Genomic DNA, 16,097 nt, shown 5'->3' with positions numbered 1-16,097 from the left:
AAGACTGCTTTAGGCTATGCGGGAACCACTGGAACTTCCTGTAAATGGTCTGAAAGTCTAAACCATACAAAAAATGCTTTCACACTAAAACAAAGGTTCAGTTCGATCCAGACCAAGACTACCTTTTTTCGTCTGACCAAATTTCGTCTGTTTGGTCCTTGGTCCGGGGGAGGTTTCACACCTGTAATTTTGATTCGATCAAACTGAAAAGTCAGAAAATCCGGACCAAACAAGGTGTGAAAGGGCCCTCAAATAACCACTCGTTTACAACCCAGGTATGCAGAAGAGCATCTATGAACGCATAACACGTCAATCCTTGAAGCAGATGGGCTATAGCAGCAGAAGACAATACCAAGTACCCCTTTTGTCAGCAAAGAACAGGAAACTAAGTCTACAATTCACATGGCTTACCAAAATTGGACAACTGAAGATTGGAAAAATGTTGCCTGATCTGATGAGTCTCGATTTCTGATGTAAAATTCAGATTGTAGGGTCAGAATTTGGCCTAAACAACATGAAAGCATGTCCTGCCTTGTATAAATGGTTCAGACTGGTGTTGGTGGTGTAATGGTGTGGGGGATATTTCCTTAGCACACTTTAGGCCTTTAGTACCAAGTGAGCTTCGTTTAAACACCACAGCCTACCTGAATATTGTTTCTGACCATGTTCATCCCTTTATGACCACAGTGTACCCATCTTCTGATGGCTACTTCCAGCAGGATAACACACCATGCTACAAAGCTCAAATCATCTCAACAGGTTTCTTGGACATGACATTGAGTTCACTGTACTCAAATGGCCTCCACAGTCACCAGATCTCAATCCAACAGATCACCTTTGGGATGTGGTGGAACGGGAGATTTGCATCATGGATATGCAGCCAACAAATCTACAGCAACTGCATGTTGCTATCATGTCAATATAGACCAAAATTTCTGAGGAATGTTCTGAGGAACACTTTGTTGAATCTATGCCACAAAGAATTAAGGCAGTTCTAAAGGCAAAAGCGGGTACAACCCGGTACTAGCAAAGGTGTACCTAATAAAATGGCCGGTGAGTGTTTTACATGACTTTTAGACATCATAAAGACATCACTTTATTTCAACAGTGCCCACTCTGCTGATTCAGCCTGTAGATTTTTCCCCTCGTTTAAAAAAAAAAATAATTATGTTGACCAGCTTTATATATTTACATATCGTATTTAAAGTTTGCCCTAGAAGCATTGCAATTGTTAAAAATTGGTCATAATAGCATTTTCCCCTTTGTTTTTTACTTTTTCTTTAGAACATATGTTCCAGTAAATCCCACAATAAAAGCAAACAGGGACAAGGTGAGTAGCAGCACTCAGTCATCAGTGCTTCAATATACACTGAACAAAATTATGAACACAACACTTTTGATTTTGCCCCCATCTTTCATGAGCTGAACTCAAAGATCTAAGACTTTTTGTACACAAAAGGCCTATTTCTCTCAAATATTGTTCACAAATCTGTCTAAATCTGTGTTAGTGAGCACTTCTCCTTTGCCGAGATAATCCATCCACCTCACAGGTGGAGCATATCAAGATGCTGATTAGACAGCACAATGCCACATATGTTGCAAGTTTTGAGGGAGCGTGCAAATGGCATGCTGACTTCAGGAATGTCTACCAGAGCTGTTGCCCGTGAATTGAATGTTCATTTCTCTACCATAAGCTGTCTCCAAAGGCTTTTCAGAGAATTTGACAGTACATCCAACCGGTCTCACAACCGCGGACCACATGTAACCACACCAGCCCTTCACCTCCAAGATCGTCTGAGACCAGCCACCCGGACAGCTGCTGCAACAATTGGTTTGCATAACTAAAGAATTTCTGCACAAACTGTCAGAAACCGTCTCAGGGAAGCTCATCGCATGCTCGTCGTCCTCATCGGGGTCTCAACCTGACTGCAGTTTGTCATCGCAACCGACTTGAGTGGGCAAATGCTCACATTCGATGGCGTCTGGCACTTTGGAGAGGTATTCTCTTCACGGTTGAATCCCAGTTTTCACTGTACTGGGCAGATGGCAGACAACGTGTATGTTCACCCACAACGTGTGGGTGAGCGGTTTGCTAATGTCAACGTTGTGGATCGGGCCTATGGTGGCATTGGGGTTATGGTACGGGCAGGCGTACTAAACTGCTTACTAAACAGGCCTATTCCGGTGTGTTTTTCTGTTCCAACTGGCTGAATGTGTTAGGCCCAAGTCTCCCTGAAAGTGCAATATATTATAATTTGCTGTAGAGAAACAAAGACTATAAGGGTATGTTTATGCAAAACAAAAGATGTTTTGCTTGGTTTAAAAAGATAAGAATTGACCAATTTTCCCTTTTCAGTTTCTTTATTTACTCAGCTGTTAAAAGTGTGAAAATAGACAAATAAAATATTCTGTTTTTGTACAGAATTTGCCATTACATCTAAAAAAAAAAAAATCACTGAGCAACTAAGTGCATAGGTGTTTCAACTTATCACTTTTAAATAAAAGCACCAGAAGGAAACCTGCATTTTCCCTTACCCTTTTCCTGATCTTACAGGATAAAAACATATAAGGATGATATGAAACATTCCATAAAAAATTTCAAGATTTTTACAGCTGACTATATTCACATTAATGTTCTTTCATTAAGAATGACACACTAATAATGGTCCATCAAAATAAAACAGAAACTCAAACTGAATGTGATGATGGCAAAATAATATAATTGTTTTAAACTACGCCACCAAATATCATTTTACCCACATGAAACAATGTTATATTGAGAAACCAACATTACTTCTTGGTAATGTAACAACAAAGGCTACTCAAACAGTTTGTCAAATGGGGCTAGTCAGTCTTTCAACGGCTCTGGGGCTAGTAAATCAGCACATAGGAGAATGTAAAGTCGCACGTCAACTAAGCAGGTAGCTACCTGATACAACTATAAAATAGCAAGGTGACCAGTAAAACTACAGCAGACGACTACCCCTGGCTAATAATAAAATAAAATAAAAACTTACTTTAAGATACTTCTTCAGGTTGGAGGTGGAGTCTTTGGACACTGAAAGGAGGTTGGTTGTGACTTGTGACTGACCACGCAAACCGCGCATTTTTTTGTTTTCATATTGGGGCTTCTGGGAAATGCATGGAGTTGCCTTAATTTATTTAGAGAGTGAATAAACTCGTGAAACAGAGAAGTATCGTCATGTAATCCATTGATTTCAACAATGTAACTGTATTCTAAATACCAACTATTTAAATTGTAATTGTAACTGTAACGGAATACAGTTACTCATAATTTGTATTCTGAATACGTAACGCCGGTACATGTTTTCCGTTACTCCCCAACACTGGATGTATGTTATGGACAACGAACACAGGTGCATTTTATTGATGGCATTTTGAATGCACAGAGATACTGTGACGAGATCCTGAGGCCCATTGTTTTGCCATTCATCCACGACCATAACCTCATGTTGCAGCATGATAATGATCATCCCAATCATCCCAATTCTTGCATGGCCAGCATAATCACCGGACATGCAACCCATTGAGCTCTGGATCGGCGTACACGAAAGCGTGTTCCAGGTCCTGCCAATATCCAGCAACTTCGCACAGCCATTGAAGAGGAGTGGACCAACATTCCACAGGCCACAATCAACAACCTGATCAACTCTATGCGAAGGAGATGTGTTGCACTGCGTGAGGCAAATGGTGGTCACACCAGATCACACCAGATACTGACTGATATCAGTCTCCCCCAAAGGAGAAGTGCTCACTAACACAGATTTAGAAAGATTTGTGAACAATATTTGAGAGATAAAGGCCTTTTGTGTACTTGTGAAAAAGTCTTAAGCCACTTTCCGACTGGAGGAACCTTTTCACAGTTCCTAGAACTATTGGCTAAAGTACCCAGATGTCGGCGTGTTCGCACCACAGGAACTAGGAACGATTTTAGTTCTAGGAACTCCATTTGGAGGAACTAATTTAGGTCCTACTTCAGAGTAGGGTCTAAACCAGCACTATAGGAACTACCCGTGACGTTAGTGTATGCTGATTGACCGAACGCACGCGGAACACCGGCACCCGCCATTTTTAAAACAGCTAGAATGTAAACACACAGATTATAGCCTATATACAGGGTGCGATTTGCCGGGGGGGATGCGTGGGATTTCCCCCTTTCTGGTCAATGTATCCCTGCCTCTGCTTAATTATTTTTATCCCCCCCTCAAAGTGATCAGTGCTACTTCACTAGTGGCGAGGAGGATCACAAAACTTATCACGGATCCGTGGTTTGATTAAAGTCCATTTTATTTTAAAATGCGCTACTTTGACTGGCTCCGCAGCCTCTCTGTAATCAACACTCTGCAGACTCGCTCAATGTCCCGCCCACGGCGCTATATGATTGGTTACACCTCACGAGTAATAGCCTATCAACACTTGCGAGACGGTTGCAGGTCTTTTTTTACGCCGCATATTCAGCATATTACTGAAGCGGGAATAAACATCACAGTCTGATTATCTGTTTCTGTGATGACAAGCAGCCCAGTCACACCACTGAATGGCCGAAGTTACACATACAGTGTTTTACTCAATTGAGGCTAAACGCAAAGGTTTTTTGATTACTCACTCACTCTTGAGTGACTTCAATGTTAAGTCAATGTAAAGACGCATTTACGCGCGAAGGCGTTTCGCGCGGCGCGGTAGACGCGAAGCCCGAATGAGGCGAATTGACTTTGTCGGCCCGGCCCGACACATTAACTGTAATTATGAGCCCGAGCCCGATTTAAACCCAGGGGTGGCGCCAGGGAAGTTGAGATGAAGCAAAGATGAAGTTGACGATCGCCATCTCCGTAGTGAATGCGCATATATGGATAAATGCATGGATTACATCAGAGTGTTGCCTATTTCTTTTCGTTTTGAATTGTTTCGTTTAAAGACATTTCAAGCTTTCTTTAGATATATTTCTTAATATTCTCTTTGAGGCATACACTTAGTTTCGGTTAATTTATGACGAGATGCGCTCCAGTTAACGTGCACTGCAAGTGACCGCGGCGCGCCTCTATGATTATAGCCTATGTCTGCTATATTTGCTTCTTATTTATTAAATACATGCAATTCGTTGATGAAAAATGTATTAAAATTAAGATACAATTTATACAAAACGAAATTCACTTTAAAGAAAGGTTTTCTACAAAACAAAACTTAATGAAGTGGTCAAAATCATGTCTGACCCACTCCGAGTCTCCCGATGCTACTGCACATCCTATCTTACTCGTGCTGTTCACTTTTCATAAATCAACATAGATGGAAAAAAATAACATTATAATATTTTAACAAATATGAAACTAAATGAGCTTATTTAATGGCTACAACACATATAGTAGGCCTACAGAATCTCTGTACAAATTGCTGCACATTCATTTACTGCTTCTGAATTTTGCACACATAAGTTGAAAGGCATTTGTTTGTACATAGTAAAACATATCTGCAACATTTATCAAGTTCACAGATAATTGTGCGTGCATTTATTAATTATTATCTTAATGAATAATGCAACAAGGACAAATCATGTGAACTGCCTTGTTTGTTTATTCCGAATGAAATGGATCGCAAATGTATCCGAATGAAGAAACGCAAAAAAAAAAAAAAAAAAAAAAAAAACGTGAACAATGATGAACACAGAAAATGAACAAGAATGAACTTTGGATGAACTTTGGATGGCCTAGGAGGAGTAGGCCTAGTAGGCTACAACTCTAATTTAATTCAACAAGGTTTTAGAATATAGAATATTTTTTAAACAAAATAAATATTTTTAAAGTTTATTATCCCGGGCCGGTGTGATGCGTGCGAGTGGAGGAGACGCTGAGCATGACACGTGACGTGTTGCATTTTGTAACACAAGTGCTGGATCAAGGGCCCGGCCCGGCCCGGCCCGGCCCGGCCCGGGTCAAGTTCCGGCTCGGGCAGAGAATCTAAGCTCTGATTTATCTGATCCTGTCCATTAGCTTTGATCCATGTACTGCTTTTCAGAATGTCACCAAGTACAAATATTTATGTAATTTTTCAGCGCGAAAACTCTAGCTAGCTAGCTGGGAACAATGAAAAGGGTCCAGAGCAGCAAATGCAGTGAATGAAGTTCATGTTCTCATGATTTATTTTTATGAATAAAAATGTATGGCGTTATTTTTTAGTCAAAAGTCATGAGCGTGTAAGACATGCTCACGAGCACATTATGTTATTTCACACGCGCAAAAATGAACCTTCAGCTGGCATGATAAAAGTACTCGCGCACAAATTCAACAACCGAGAGGTGTACAAGTAGCTGCGAGCGAGCGCCTGGCATACTCTCATAGGTTAACTCTGCTTGTACAGTGGAATCCTGCTCGCGCGCAGCGGGCTTCTGCTCGCGGAGTGCTGTTTTGCTCGCGCAGTGGATTTCTGCTCGCTCAGCTGATTTCTGCTCGCTCGAGTCTACATGACTTTTGACAATTTGGGGGCGGAAACCAAGGAGGGCACTGACCCTCTTATGATTGGTCACTTTCATCATGGAAAATCTTGGGAAATCCTAACCCCGCCCACCTTCTGACGCAGCGCTCTGCTACTCCGGCTATCTCTGTGTATATTTTAGACAACGAAATATGTGATAAAACACCATACTAACTCTTTTCGTTTTCATTTAAAGAAAAATTAAACATGATAGCCACACAAATGTGGTTCAGGCAACGCGTATTGATTATATTCACTGCACATTGCCTATTTATAAAAAAAAATATATATATATAAAACACAAACCTGCCTCTTTTCGTTTTAAATATAATATAAAAACATTAAACATTTTAATATGGTCCAGGCAATATGTGCATTTGTACTAAACAACAGATTTTGCAGTAAACAACATTACAGTTTTTAAAATTTTTACATACAATTATTACAATTTAAAATGACAAAACTCAACCCAGTCTCTTTTTGTTAAATTTCAGTTTTTATCAATATATTAGCCATTATAAAAGTATAAGTAAAAGGTATAAGAAGCTATACAAATAAAGCTATACATATGAGCTATTTAACTTTACCGTTGTATGGTTAGACTAGAGCGCTGACTTTGTATGTTTGACTGAATTGTTTGCTTTATTTGTATAGCTTCTTATACCTTTTACTTATCCACCTTATTCTGCTCTAAACAATGACTGCCATAACGACGACTCCGGTTGCCTACTTCCGGTTCGTAGCGCTTTACCTGTACTAGCAGCGAGAGAATGAGTTCAAGCTCCTCATGTGCAGTTGTTGGTTGTTTTAACAATTCAAAGAAGATTTCAAACTTTTTAGAAACTGAGTGTTTAGTGTTACTGGTACTTCTATACTCTTTGGTACAGGTCAAGCTATACGAACCGGAAGTAGGCAACCGGAGTCGTCGTCATGGCAGCGCGCATTGTTTAGACTGAGCAGAAAAAGGTGGATACTTTTATAATGGCTAATATTGATAAAAACTGAAATTGAACAAAAAGAGACTGGGTTGAGTTTTGTCATTTTAAATTGTAATAATTGTATGTAAAAATTTTAAAAACTGTAATGTTGTTTACTGCAAAATCTGTTGTTTAGTACAAATGCACATATTGCCTGGACCATATTAAAATGTTTAATGTTTTTATATTATATTTAAAACGAAAAGAGGCAGGTTTGTGTTTTATATTTTGTTTTGTTTTTATAAATAGGCAATCCCATAAGAAATTTTACCATGGTATTTGTACCATGGTAGTACCATGGTACAAATACCATGGTACTAGTACCCCGGTATTTTTGACAGTACCATGGTACATGTACCATGGTATATTGATGGCACCATGGTACATAAACCATGGTATTTTTAATAGTACAATGGGACGTGTACCATGGTATGTACCATGGTATTTGTACCATATCTACAACTGTCAAATGTACATGAATTTAAATATTTAGCTCAGGCAAATAAAAAGACAGTAAACAAAAAAATGTTTTTCCCATTTTATTTTATTTTTTCCATAGATTTAGCATGATTGTCTTTTTATGATCTTGGCCGCATTTGACAACTTCTGGCGAATGAATCCCTTAATTTCAGCATCCGACTTTTCTGGGAAGACAGATTTAACTTCACCTAAAGAGAGAAAAGAAGGGAAGGGAAGGAAAGGAGAACAGACACGTTACAGATAGATACATAGACATTAAGTACAAATAGGTACATATACATACACAGATATTACAGATACAATGACAAACTATTGAGAGTGAAAGAGTAACAGTAAGGGCAACACATACCCACGCCTGCTTTGCAAAATACCTGGTTACCTTAATTTCTTAAGTCTGTATGGCTCACTCAATGTTTTCTAATGTTGTGAAATGATACAACACTACACTACACAGTGCGGCAGGCATTTGTCACTCTTTACGGACGGTACATTACTGACTGTCACTGAAGAACAAATACTTACCAACAATCTTTTAAACATCTTCAGTGGGGAGTGATGGTCGTGTCTCCCCCTTGCATGATGACCCAAGCCCAGTCACACTGTGAGATGCCATGAATGCAGTGGTGTACAGGCCATGCATCAGATCGTTTGTATATTTGGCTGCTGTGACCTTGTTGCAGCGGTCCCTGATTGCCTGTGGAATATCCTAAGAACATAAATTGGTATCACATTGGGTCATATTACCAAAAGCTTGTTATGAAATAGTCGTGTTGGGGTTCAAAGGGGACAACTAAAATAATTTTGTTATCTTCCTATTTATCTCAGATTTCTATATGCAGAAGTTCCCTGGTCCCACTTTATAGTACACTTCTGTTATTAGTGAATATAACTTACCAGACAGACAGAACGGTCATCCACAGGCAGCTGTGTTCTGGAAGACTGCATACAGCATTTAAAAAGCACAGAAGAATGTATGTTAGCCTACTCACAAGAAACCAACAAGAAGACAGACAGACAAAACAGTAGGGCTGTAATCAACAAAAGAAAATCTTGGTCGACTGAAGTCCTGAAATTTCTGACAGCGTTGCATCACGTGCACCTGCACAATATCATATCAAATATAAATTTGCATTTGACTTTTTCCCCGTTTACGATTTAAAAAAAATGCTGCCACGCTGTCGATGTCTTTGTTGGCATGATAGAAGAGGACTGATTATAAATTAAACGCTCTGACAATTAAATAAATAGTATACAGTGTGTGGTTCAAAACATAGCTTACTATCAATTATTGTGCCAAGGTACTTGTATTCTTGTACTATCTCAATAGGTTGGCCATCAATGATAGTGAGGGAAAGAGGGGGGCTCTGTTTCCTAAAATCAATAATTAATTCTTTAGTTTTGGATTTCCTACCAGTATTTCCTACTTCTCCAGCAGCAGCTTTCTTCAGAAATGTTGAAGTCGTGGAGCTTTCCCTCTGTTATGGGTTATTTTGTTGCTGCTGAAATCACAGAACATTTTTTAATCAATATTTGTTTACCACTGAGCTAGCAGCTAACGTAGTTTCAACCAATTTTCTCACTAAATGTAAGTGACGTCACCGATTACATACGTTATGTTTAAAGTTACTTTGTGTAAAATAAATTAGCTCACTTCCAAGGAAAACATATACACATAAGAGGTGATTAAAAGCCCAAACTTTCATAAACAAAAGCTCAACCGAGTTAACGTTAACTTAACGTTAGTTTACCTCTTCTGAAAACGGTTGAGATGCTAACGGACTTTTTCCGAAGACACAAAACCATGTCTATAAAAGTAAATATTCAACAGAAGCGTATCAATTACTGTACAAGTAAGAGAAGTGTCAAGAACAGTTGTGTGTATTATTCTTGTGATTTTAGAGACTAATATCACCTGAAAGTAGTGAAAACAACAGCGAGAGAGGGAGTTTTCCTGCTTACCAGTCGCAGTGGTCCAGCGCCGTTTCCATGGCAACTCTGAGCCGCGGCCGTTCCAGTGTTTGAAAGCGACATGAAAGTTCAAAGTTCACGCGCACGGCCATTGATTAAACCACGTCAAAATCATGCAGCATTTACAAACATCTAGAATTAGAACATTACTTAAATAAAAATCTCATTAACATTAAATTATGAATTTAAAACTGATTTTGGAGATCTATGACTCGTTCATAGACCAAATGGCCTATGCCCACACTACTGCAGTCACTCACAATAATAATTAAAATAAAATAAAAATATTTGGCTTAGTTATTATTCATTAGTTATTTTTATTTTTGCTAAAGTATAAGCCTAAAGTGTTAATCCTCTTACCCCAGGCTTAAAGTAAAAAAATGTCTGTACCATGCGACCATGCAAAGTACCATGCAATATTTGAGGTACCATGGTTATATCTGAGGTAGTATGTACCATGGTAATATCTGTACGGCAGAATGTACCATGGTTATATCTGAGGTACTAGGGCATGTACCATGGTAAATCTGAGGTACCATACTATGTACCATAGTAACATACTGTACAGTATATACAGTACAGTACATTACTGTAGATGTTACTATGGTACATAGTATGGTACCATGATAATATCTGAAGTACTATAAAGTATGTACCATGGTTATATCTGAGGTACTATGGTATGTACCATGGTAGGTACCATGGTAAATCTGAGGTACCATACTATGTACCATAGTAACATCTACAGTACCATGCAATGTACCATGGTACCATGATAATATCTGAAGTACTATATAGTATGTACCATGGTTATATGTAAGGTACCATGGTACTACCATGGAGATCTTCTAAAATATACACAGAGATAGCCGGAGTAGCAGAGCAGCTGAGTGACGCGCGCTGCGTCAGAAGGTGGGCGGGGTTAGGATTTCCCAAGATTTTCCATGATGAAAGTGACCAATCATAAGAGGGTCAGTGCCCTCCTTGGTTTCCGCCCCCAAAATGTCAAAAGTCATGTAGACTCGAGCGAGCAGAAATCAGCTGAGCGAGCAGAAATCCACTGCGCGAGCAAAACAGCACTCCGCGAGCAGAAGCCCGCTGCGCGCGAGCAGGATTCCACTGTACAAGCAGAGTTAACCTATGAGAGTATGCCAGGCGCTCGCTCGCAGCTACTTGTACACCTCTCGGTTGTTGAATTTGTGCGCGAGTACTTTTATCATGCCAGCTGAAGGTTCATTTTTGCGCGTGTGAAATAACATAATGTGCTCGTGAGCATGTCTTACACGCTCATGACATTTGACTAAAAAATAACGCCATAAAAATGTTTCAAAACATCCCCCCCTCTGTTTTTTTTCACAAATCGCACCCTGCCTATATATTTACTCCATAAACTAACTATACAAACATGGAAAACAGTGATAGATGGGTCTCTAAACCTTTATGCTGAAGAGAAAATCCAACGCAACTTTGAGGGGACCAAGCCAAACATGATTATGTTTATCTGCCCAGCTAGCAACACTGGACATCAACCACACGGCATAGGCTAATAACCTTTTTTTCATATACTGTCTACTTTCTATAACAGTTATATCTAACATAACATATTAAACAGTACTGTTAGACAGATCGCTAACTAATAAACACAGCGAATGCGAGCATTATTTGCTCTGGCGTTCTCAGGGCGTTCTCAGCGCCGTCAAAATAAAGGTCTGTCGCGCCGTCAAAATAAAAGTCACCGTGCTTGCGTCACTCCCTTACCCCTCCTACCAGTTCCTATGGCCACTTGGCCAGTGCGAACGCAAACAGCAAAATCAAGTTTGGGAGAGAGTAGTTCTTAGAACTGTTTAGAAGTGGACAGTTCCTAGAACTAAGTTCCTGTAACTACTTGGTCGGAAAGCGGCTTTAGATCTTTGAGTTCAGCTCATGAAAAATGGGGGCAAAAACAAAAGTGTTGCGTTTATAATTTTGTTCAGTGTATTTACCAACCAATAAAACAACCTATCAGGCATTCACTCTCAAGACATGTTTGAATATTATATTTGAATAACACATAAATATAATGATTGTCTAATGGTTCCAGTGTGAATTCTCTCTGTGGCCTCAGGTGATGATTCTCCATCCTGGTTTTCTGAAATATATTCAAGAGCGCTGGCTGCAGAAACATGGCAGATATCCATCCACTGGTTTTATTACACTTATATTTGCCTTGCACATCTGTGACCAGGTAAAACTCAAAGAATATGAAATTATAGAATATTAAAAGAAAGCATCTTTGTTATAACACACACAAATAATTGAGGTAGTGAGAATAAGTCTGTGTGCAGTAAATTATACTCATCTTAGCTTGACAAAGCAACATTTAAAAGCTAAGTCTTAAAAGGTGTCTTAAAAATAAAGTGTATTAGATTCGCCATTTAGATTTAATATGAAACTGAACTATTATGAATAGTTTGAAAAACTTGTAATTTAGGCTGGTACATGACTTACAATGCATGATGTCAGCGCTATTCGTAATGCGGAGGCGGTCTAACCATTTTTTAAAGGGGTGGTATAATGCCCCTTTTCACAAGATGTAAAATAAGTCTCTGATGTCCCTAGAGTGTGTATGTGAAGTTTTAGCTCAAAATAAAATAATATGTTAAAATTGTCCCTTGTGTGTGTCCCCAAATGAGCTGCTGCTCCTGGCACAGAGGGCAGAGATTTAAGAGCTTTTGTGTGTGTGTGTGTGTGTGTGTGTGTGTGTGTGTGTGTGTGTGTGTGTGTGTGTGTGTATGTGTGTTAGCAGCTCCGATTACCTCACGCAGACAAGCACTAAAATGTCAGAAACTGTTCTGCCTTTTAGCCTTTTATGTTTAAGCTGGAGTCAGACAATGATGGAGAGACTACGGTGGCCGAGAGAGCTCAACGCGCTGCAACCAAAGAAAGCACATGCAAATAGAAAAAACACATGCAAATAGAAAAAAACACATGCAAATAGAAAAAAAACCAAACAAATTAAGAAAACATCTTCATCAGTTTCACAACACACGTGTACGTGCTCCAAATACTCAAACACAACCAAATACAGAAACGCGCAGCAAAAGTTCACAACACAACCAAATACAGAAATGTACGGAGCCCCTAAAGGGACGTGGTGGTGGAAATATTTTTAGGTTGAGAGAATTTTATTTTTTTTTTAAATCTTTTGCGTTCCCTCGCAAAGTTATTTGCGTTCCCACGCAAAACTTTTGCGTTCCCTCGCAAAGATATTTCCGTTCCCACGCAAAACCTGTTTTGAGCTCGGACAGACACTTCCTGTTTAATGTCCCGCTGGCAGTGTTTCAGAGCTCCGTACGTTAATGTAGCGTTTCATAGTGTTTGAACTTCGACTCAAATATAAAGAAATGCGGTCAGTGCTTAACTCAAGGAGTTCAGTGAAGTTGGCAGTATTCACATAGGCTATTCGAACTTCCCTATTCTTGAGCTAAACGTTGTTAAAACACAAACGACACCTATTTACAGTCACAACCTAGACAACGAGCTACAACCCAATTCTCATCAAAAAGAGCTTTATAATATTAATTTGTCTCTAAAGACGAATGAGAGACAAGTCCAAATAAGGGGCCGTCTGCAAAGTGCAAATCCCAAAACCCTTCTGCACATTTTATATAATTATATTCAATGGGCTTCACTGTGACTCACTGTACTGTCACCAAATTCAGTTCACACATCACTACTCTCCTGCTGGTTATACTACATTACTTAGTTTGATAAAAAATGCATAATTTTTATGATTATTTATTATGAAATAAAATCAATAACTTCACCCTTTTTAGAAAAAAATATTAAATAACTTCACACTGTTATACAGTGTAATGCCATCAAATTCAGTAAGCAAATATAATGCAAAAGCTGCATACAGTACCAATATAATTTGTGTAATGAATAGGCCTACTTATTTTTTATGTGCAATTACTTCCCAAACTAAGTGTTGTAGGCCTATAACCAACATTAGAGCAGTGATGTGTGAACTAAATTTGGTGTGTTACAGTGAAGTTATTGAATATTTTTCATAATATAAAATGTGCAAAAGCAGTTTAGTATGACCAGTGGGTCACCATTGATGTGTAAACTGAATTGGGTGGCACTACATTTTGTAACATTGAAGTTAATGACTATTTTTGTATTTTTGACTGTGAGTTGATGCTGTAGTCGTTTTTGGGTTATATTGCACTTTGCAGACGGTCCCTTTGAACTTTCTCTCAGCCGCCTGCTCATAGAAATCCATTTAGCCTATATTATACAAGCTTGTTGTGATGAGAATTGGGTTGTAGCTCATTGTCTAGGTTACTGTGATTGTAAATAGCCTAGGTGTCGTTTGAGTTTTAACAACATTTAGCTCAAGAATATTGATCCGGGAAGTTCGAATAGCCTATGTGAATATTGCCAATTTCACTGAACTCCTTGAGTTAAGCACTGACCGCATTTCTTTATATTTGAGTCGAAGTTCAAACACTATGAAACGCTCCATTAACGTACGGAGCTCTGAAACACTGCCCTCGTCGAAACTTCACGCTCTAGCTTACAAGCTTTTGGTGTGGAGCAGACGGGTTTTCCTGTCATTACGCGCAACTCATGTGCCGGGCATTCTAAACAGAGGCGCAGATCTTCTATCGAGGGGAAACCCAATCTACGGAGATTGGCGCCTTCACCCGCAGATAGTGGATATGTTATGGATGAGATTCGGACAGGCAACCGTAGATCTATTCGCCTCGCGCGAAAACTACCATTGTCCTATGTTCTTCTCGCTAAAGGACGTGGACGCGCCCCTCGGGGTAGATGCACTGGCCCACCCATGACCCAGAGTGCTGCTGTATGCTTTTCCTCCCCTGTGCCTGATAATTCCCACACTGGCCAGGGTGAGAGAGCAGGGCCTGTCTCTCATTCTGATAGCACCCAGGTGGCCCAAAGCACCATGGCTGGCGGAGATAATCCCTCTGTTATATGCCGAGCCGTGGCGCCTACCCCCCCGCACGGACCTATTGTCCCAAGCGAATGGGGAGATTTATCACCCGCACCCGGACAGGGTGGCTCTTTGGGCCTGGCCCATGAAAGGACGAACCTAAGCACACTGGGGCTTTCGCCGCGTGTGATTGCTACTATACAGAATGCCAGGGCCGTTTCTACGCGGTCCTTGTATGGCTGTAAGTGGCAAGTGTTCGTAGGGTGGTGCAGTGGGCGTGGTCTCACATCTTATCAGTGCTCAGTTCCTGATATTTTGTGTTTCCTTCAAGACCTCATGGAAAAAGGGAGGTCTTTTTCCACAATTAAGGTCTACTTGGCTGCGATTTCGGCCTGTCATGTGGGTTTTGAGGGCTCAACAGTCGGGCAGCATCCTCTAATCCGCAGATTTATGAAGGGTGCCCGTCACTCCTTGCCAGTCGTTAGGAGAACTGTTCCTGAGTGGGACCTCTCCATGGTGCTGGAGGCTCTGTCTCAATATCCTTTTGAGCCTCTGGGAAGTATTTCCCTAAAGCTGCTGTCTTTCAAGACAGCTTTGCTCTTGGCCTTGGCATCTGCTAAACGTGTCAGTGAGCTACATGCACTCTCGGTTCATCCCTCGTGCACTAAATTCTCTCTTAGTGGAGATAAGGTTTCCCTTAAGCCTAATCTGGCCTTCATACCGAAGTGCTTCCCTGCGTTCACTTCGGAGGTGTTGGAGCTGTCCGCTTTTCACCCTCCACCTTTTTCCTCCCCGGAGGATGAGAGGCTAAATGCTCTGTGTCCCGTCCGTGCTTTACAGACATATATAACCAGGACCAGTGCTTTCCGGAAGAGCGACCAGCTCTTTATTTCATGGGCGCCCCCTCATAGAGGGAATCCCATATCTAAGCAACGCCTCTCACATTGGCTTGTGAATGCTATAGCTTTGGCATATGAATCAAAGGGAGTGCAGCCGCCAGGGGACATCAGAGCTCATTCCACGAGGGGCATAGCCGCCTCTTGGGCTTTGTTTAGGGGAGTGTCACTGCAGGACATCTGCTCTGCTGCCAGTTGGGCTTCTCCTCATACCTTTGTGCGTTATTACCGGCTGGATGTCACCAGTATCTCGGTAGCACATTCGGTTTTAGGGGTGGGGTCTTCTTAGCCCTTCCCTGCAACCCCGTTGGAAGTAACGAATAGGAGTGAATGGGCCGGCAGGCCATG

The 16,097-nt window shown here is 40.4% G+C and overlaps 1 protein-coding gene and 1 long non-coding RNA gene across 3 annotated transcripts in view; one reads left to right on the top strand and one right to left on the bottom strand.

Moving 5' to 3' along the window:
• Positions 1–16,097, top strand: part of st3gal1l3 (ST3 beta-galactoside alpha-2,3-sialyltransferase 1, like 3) — a gene marked incomplete at both ends in the record, with an annotated part of 81,825 nt that overhangs the window by 49,880 nt on the left and 15,848 nt on the right. The window contains 2 exons of the mRNA XM_084130215.1: positions 1,285–1,330; positions 12,016–12,135. Coding sequence (XP_083986341.1) covers positions 1,285–1,330; positions 12,016–12,135 — 166 coding nt within the window. The remainder of the gene's footprint in view (positions 1–1,284; positions 1,331–12,015; positions 12,136–16,097) is intronic.
• On the bottom strand, positions 7,995–11,627 carry LOC311093093. 2 transcript variants are annotated; one of them, XR_014608357.1, is made up of 6 exons: positions 9,903–9,952; positions 9,692–9,748; positions 9,355–9,442; positions 8,838–8,882; positions 8,466–8,649; positions 7,995–8,131 (listed from the first exon to the last, which is right to left on the bottom strand). It is a non-coding gene; the product is annotated as an uncharacterized lncRNA (long non-coding RNA). The 2 variants fall into 2 exon arrangements; XR_014608356.1 differs by lacking the exon at positions 9,692–9,748 and having other exon boundaries at positions 9,903–11,627.

The sequence above is a fragment of the Abramis brama genome, assembly GCF_963993115.1.
Source record: "Abramis brama genome assembly, chromosome: 12".
Taxonomy (NCBI): Eukaryota; Metazoa; Chordata; class Actinopteri; order Cypriniformes; family Leuciscidae; genus Abramis; species Abramis brama.
This window is presented reverse-complemented; position numbering and strand designations above follow the sequence as displayed.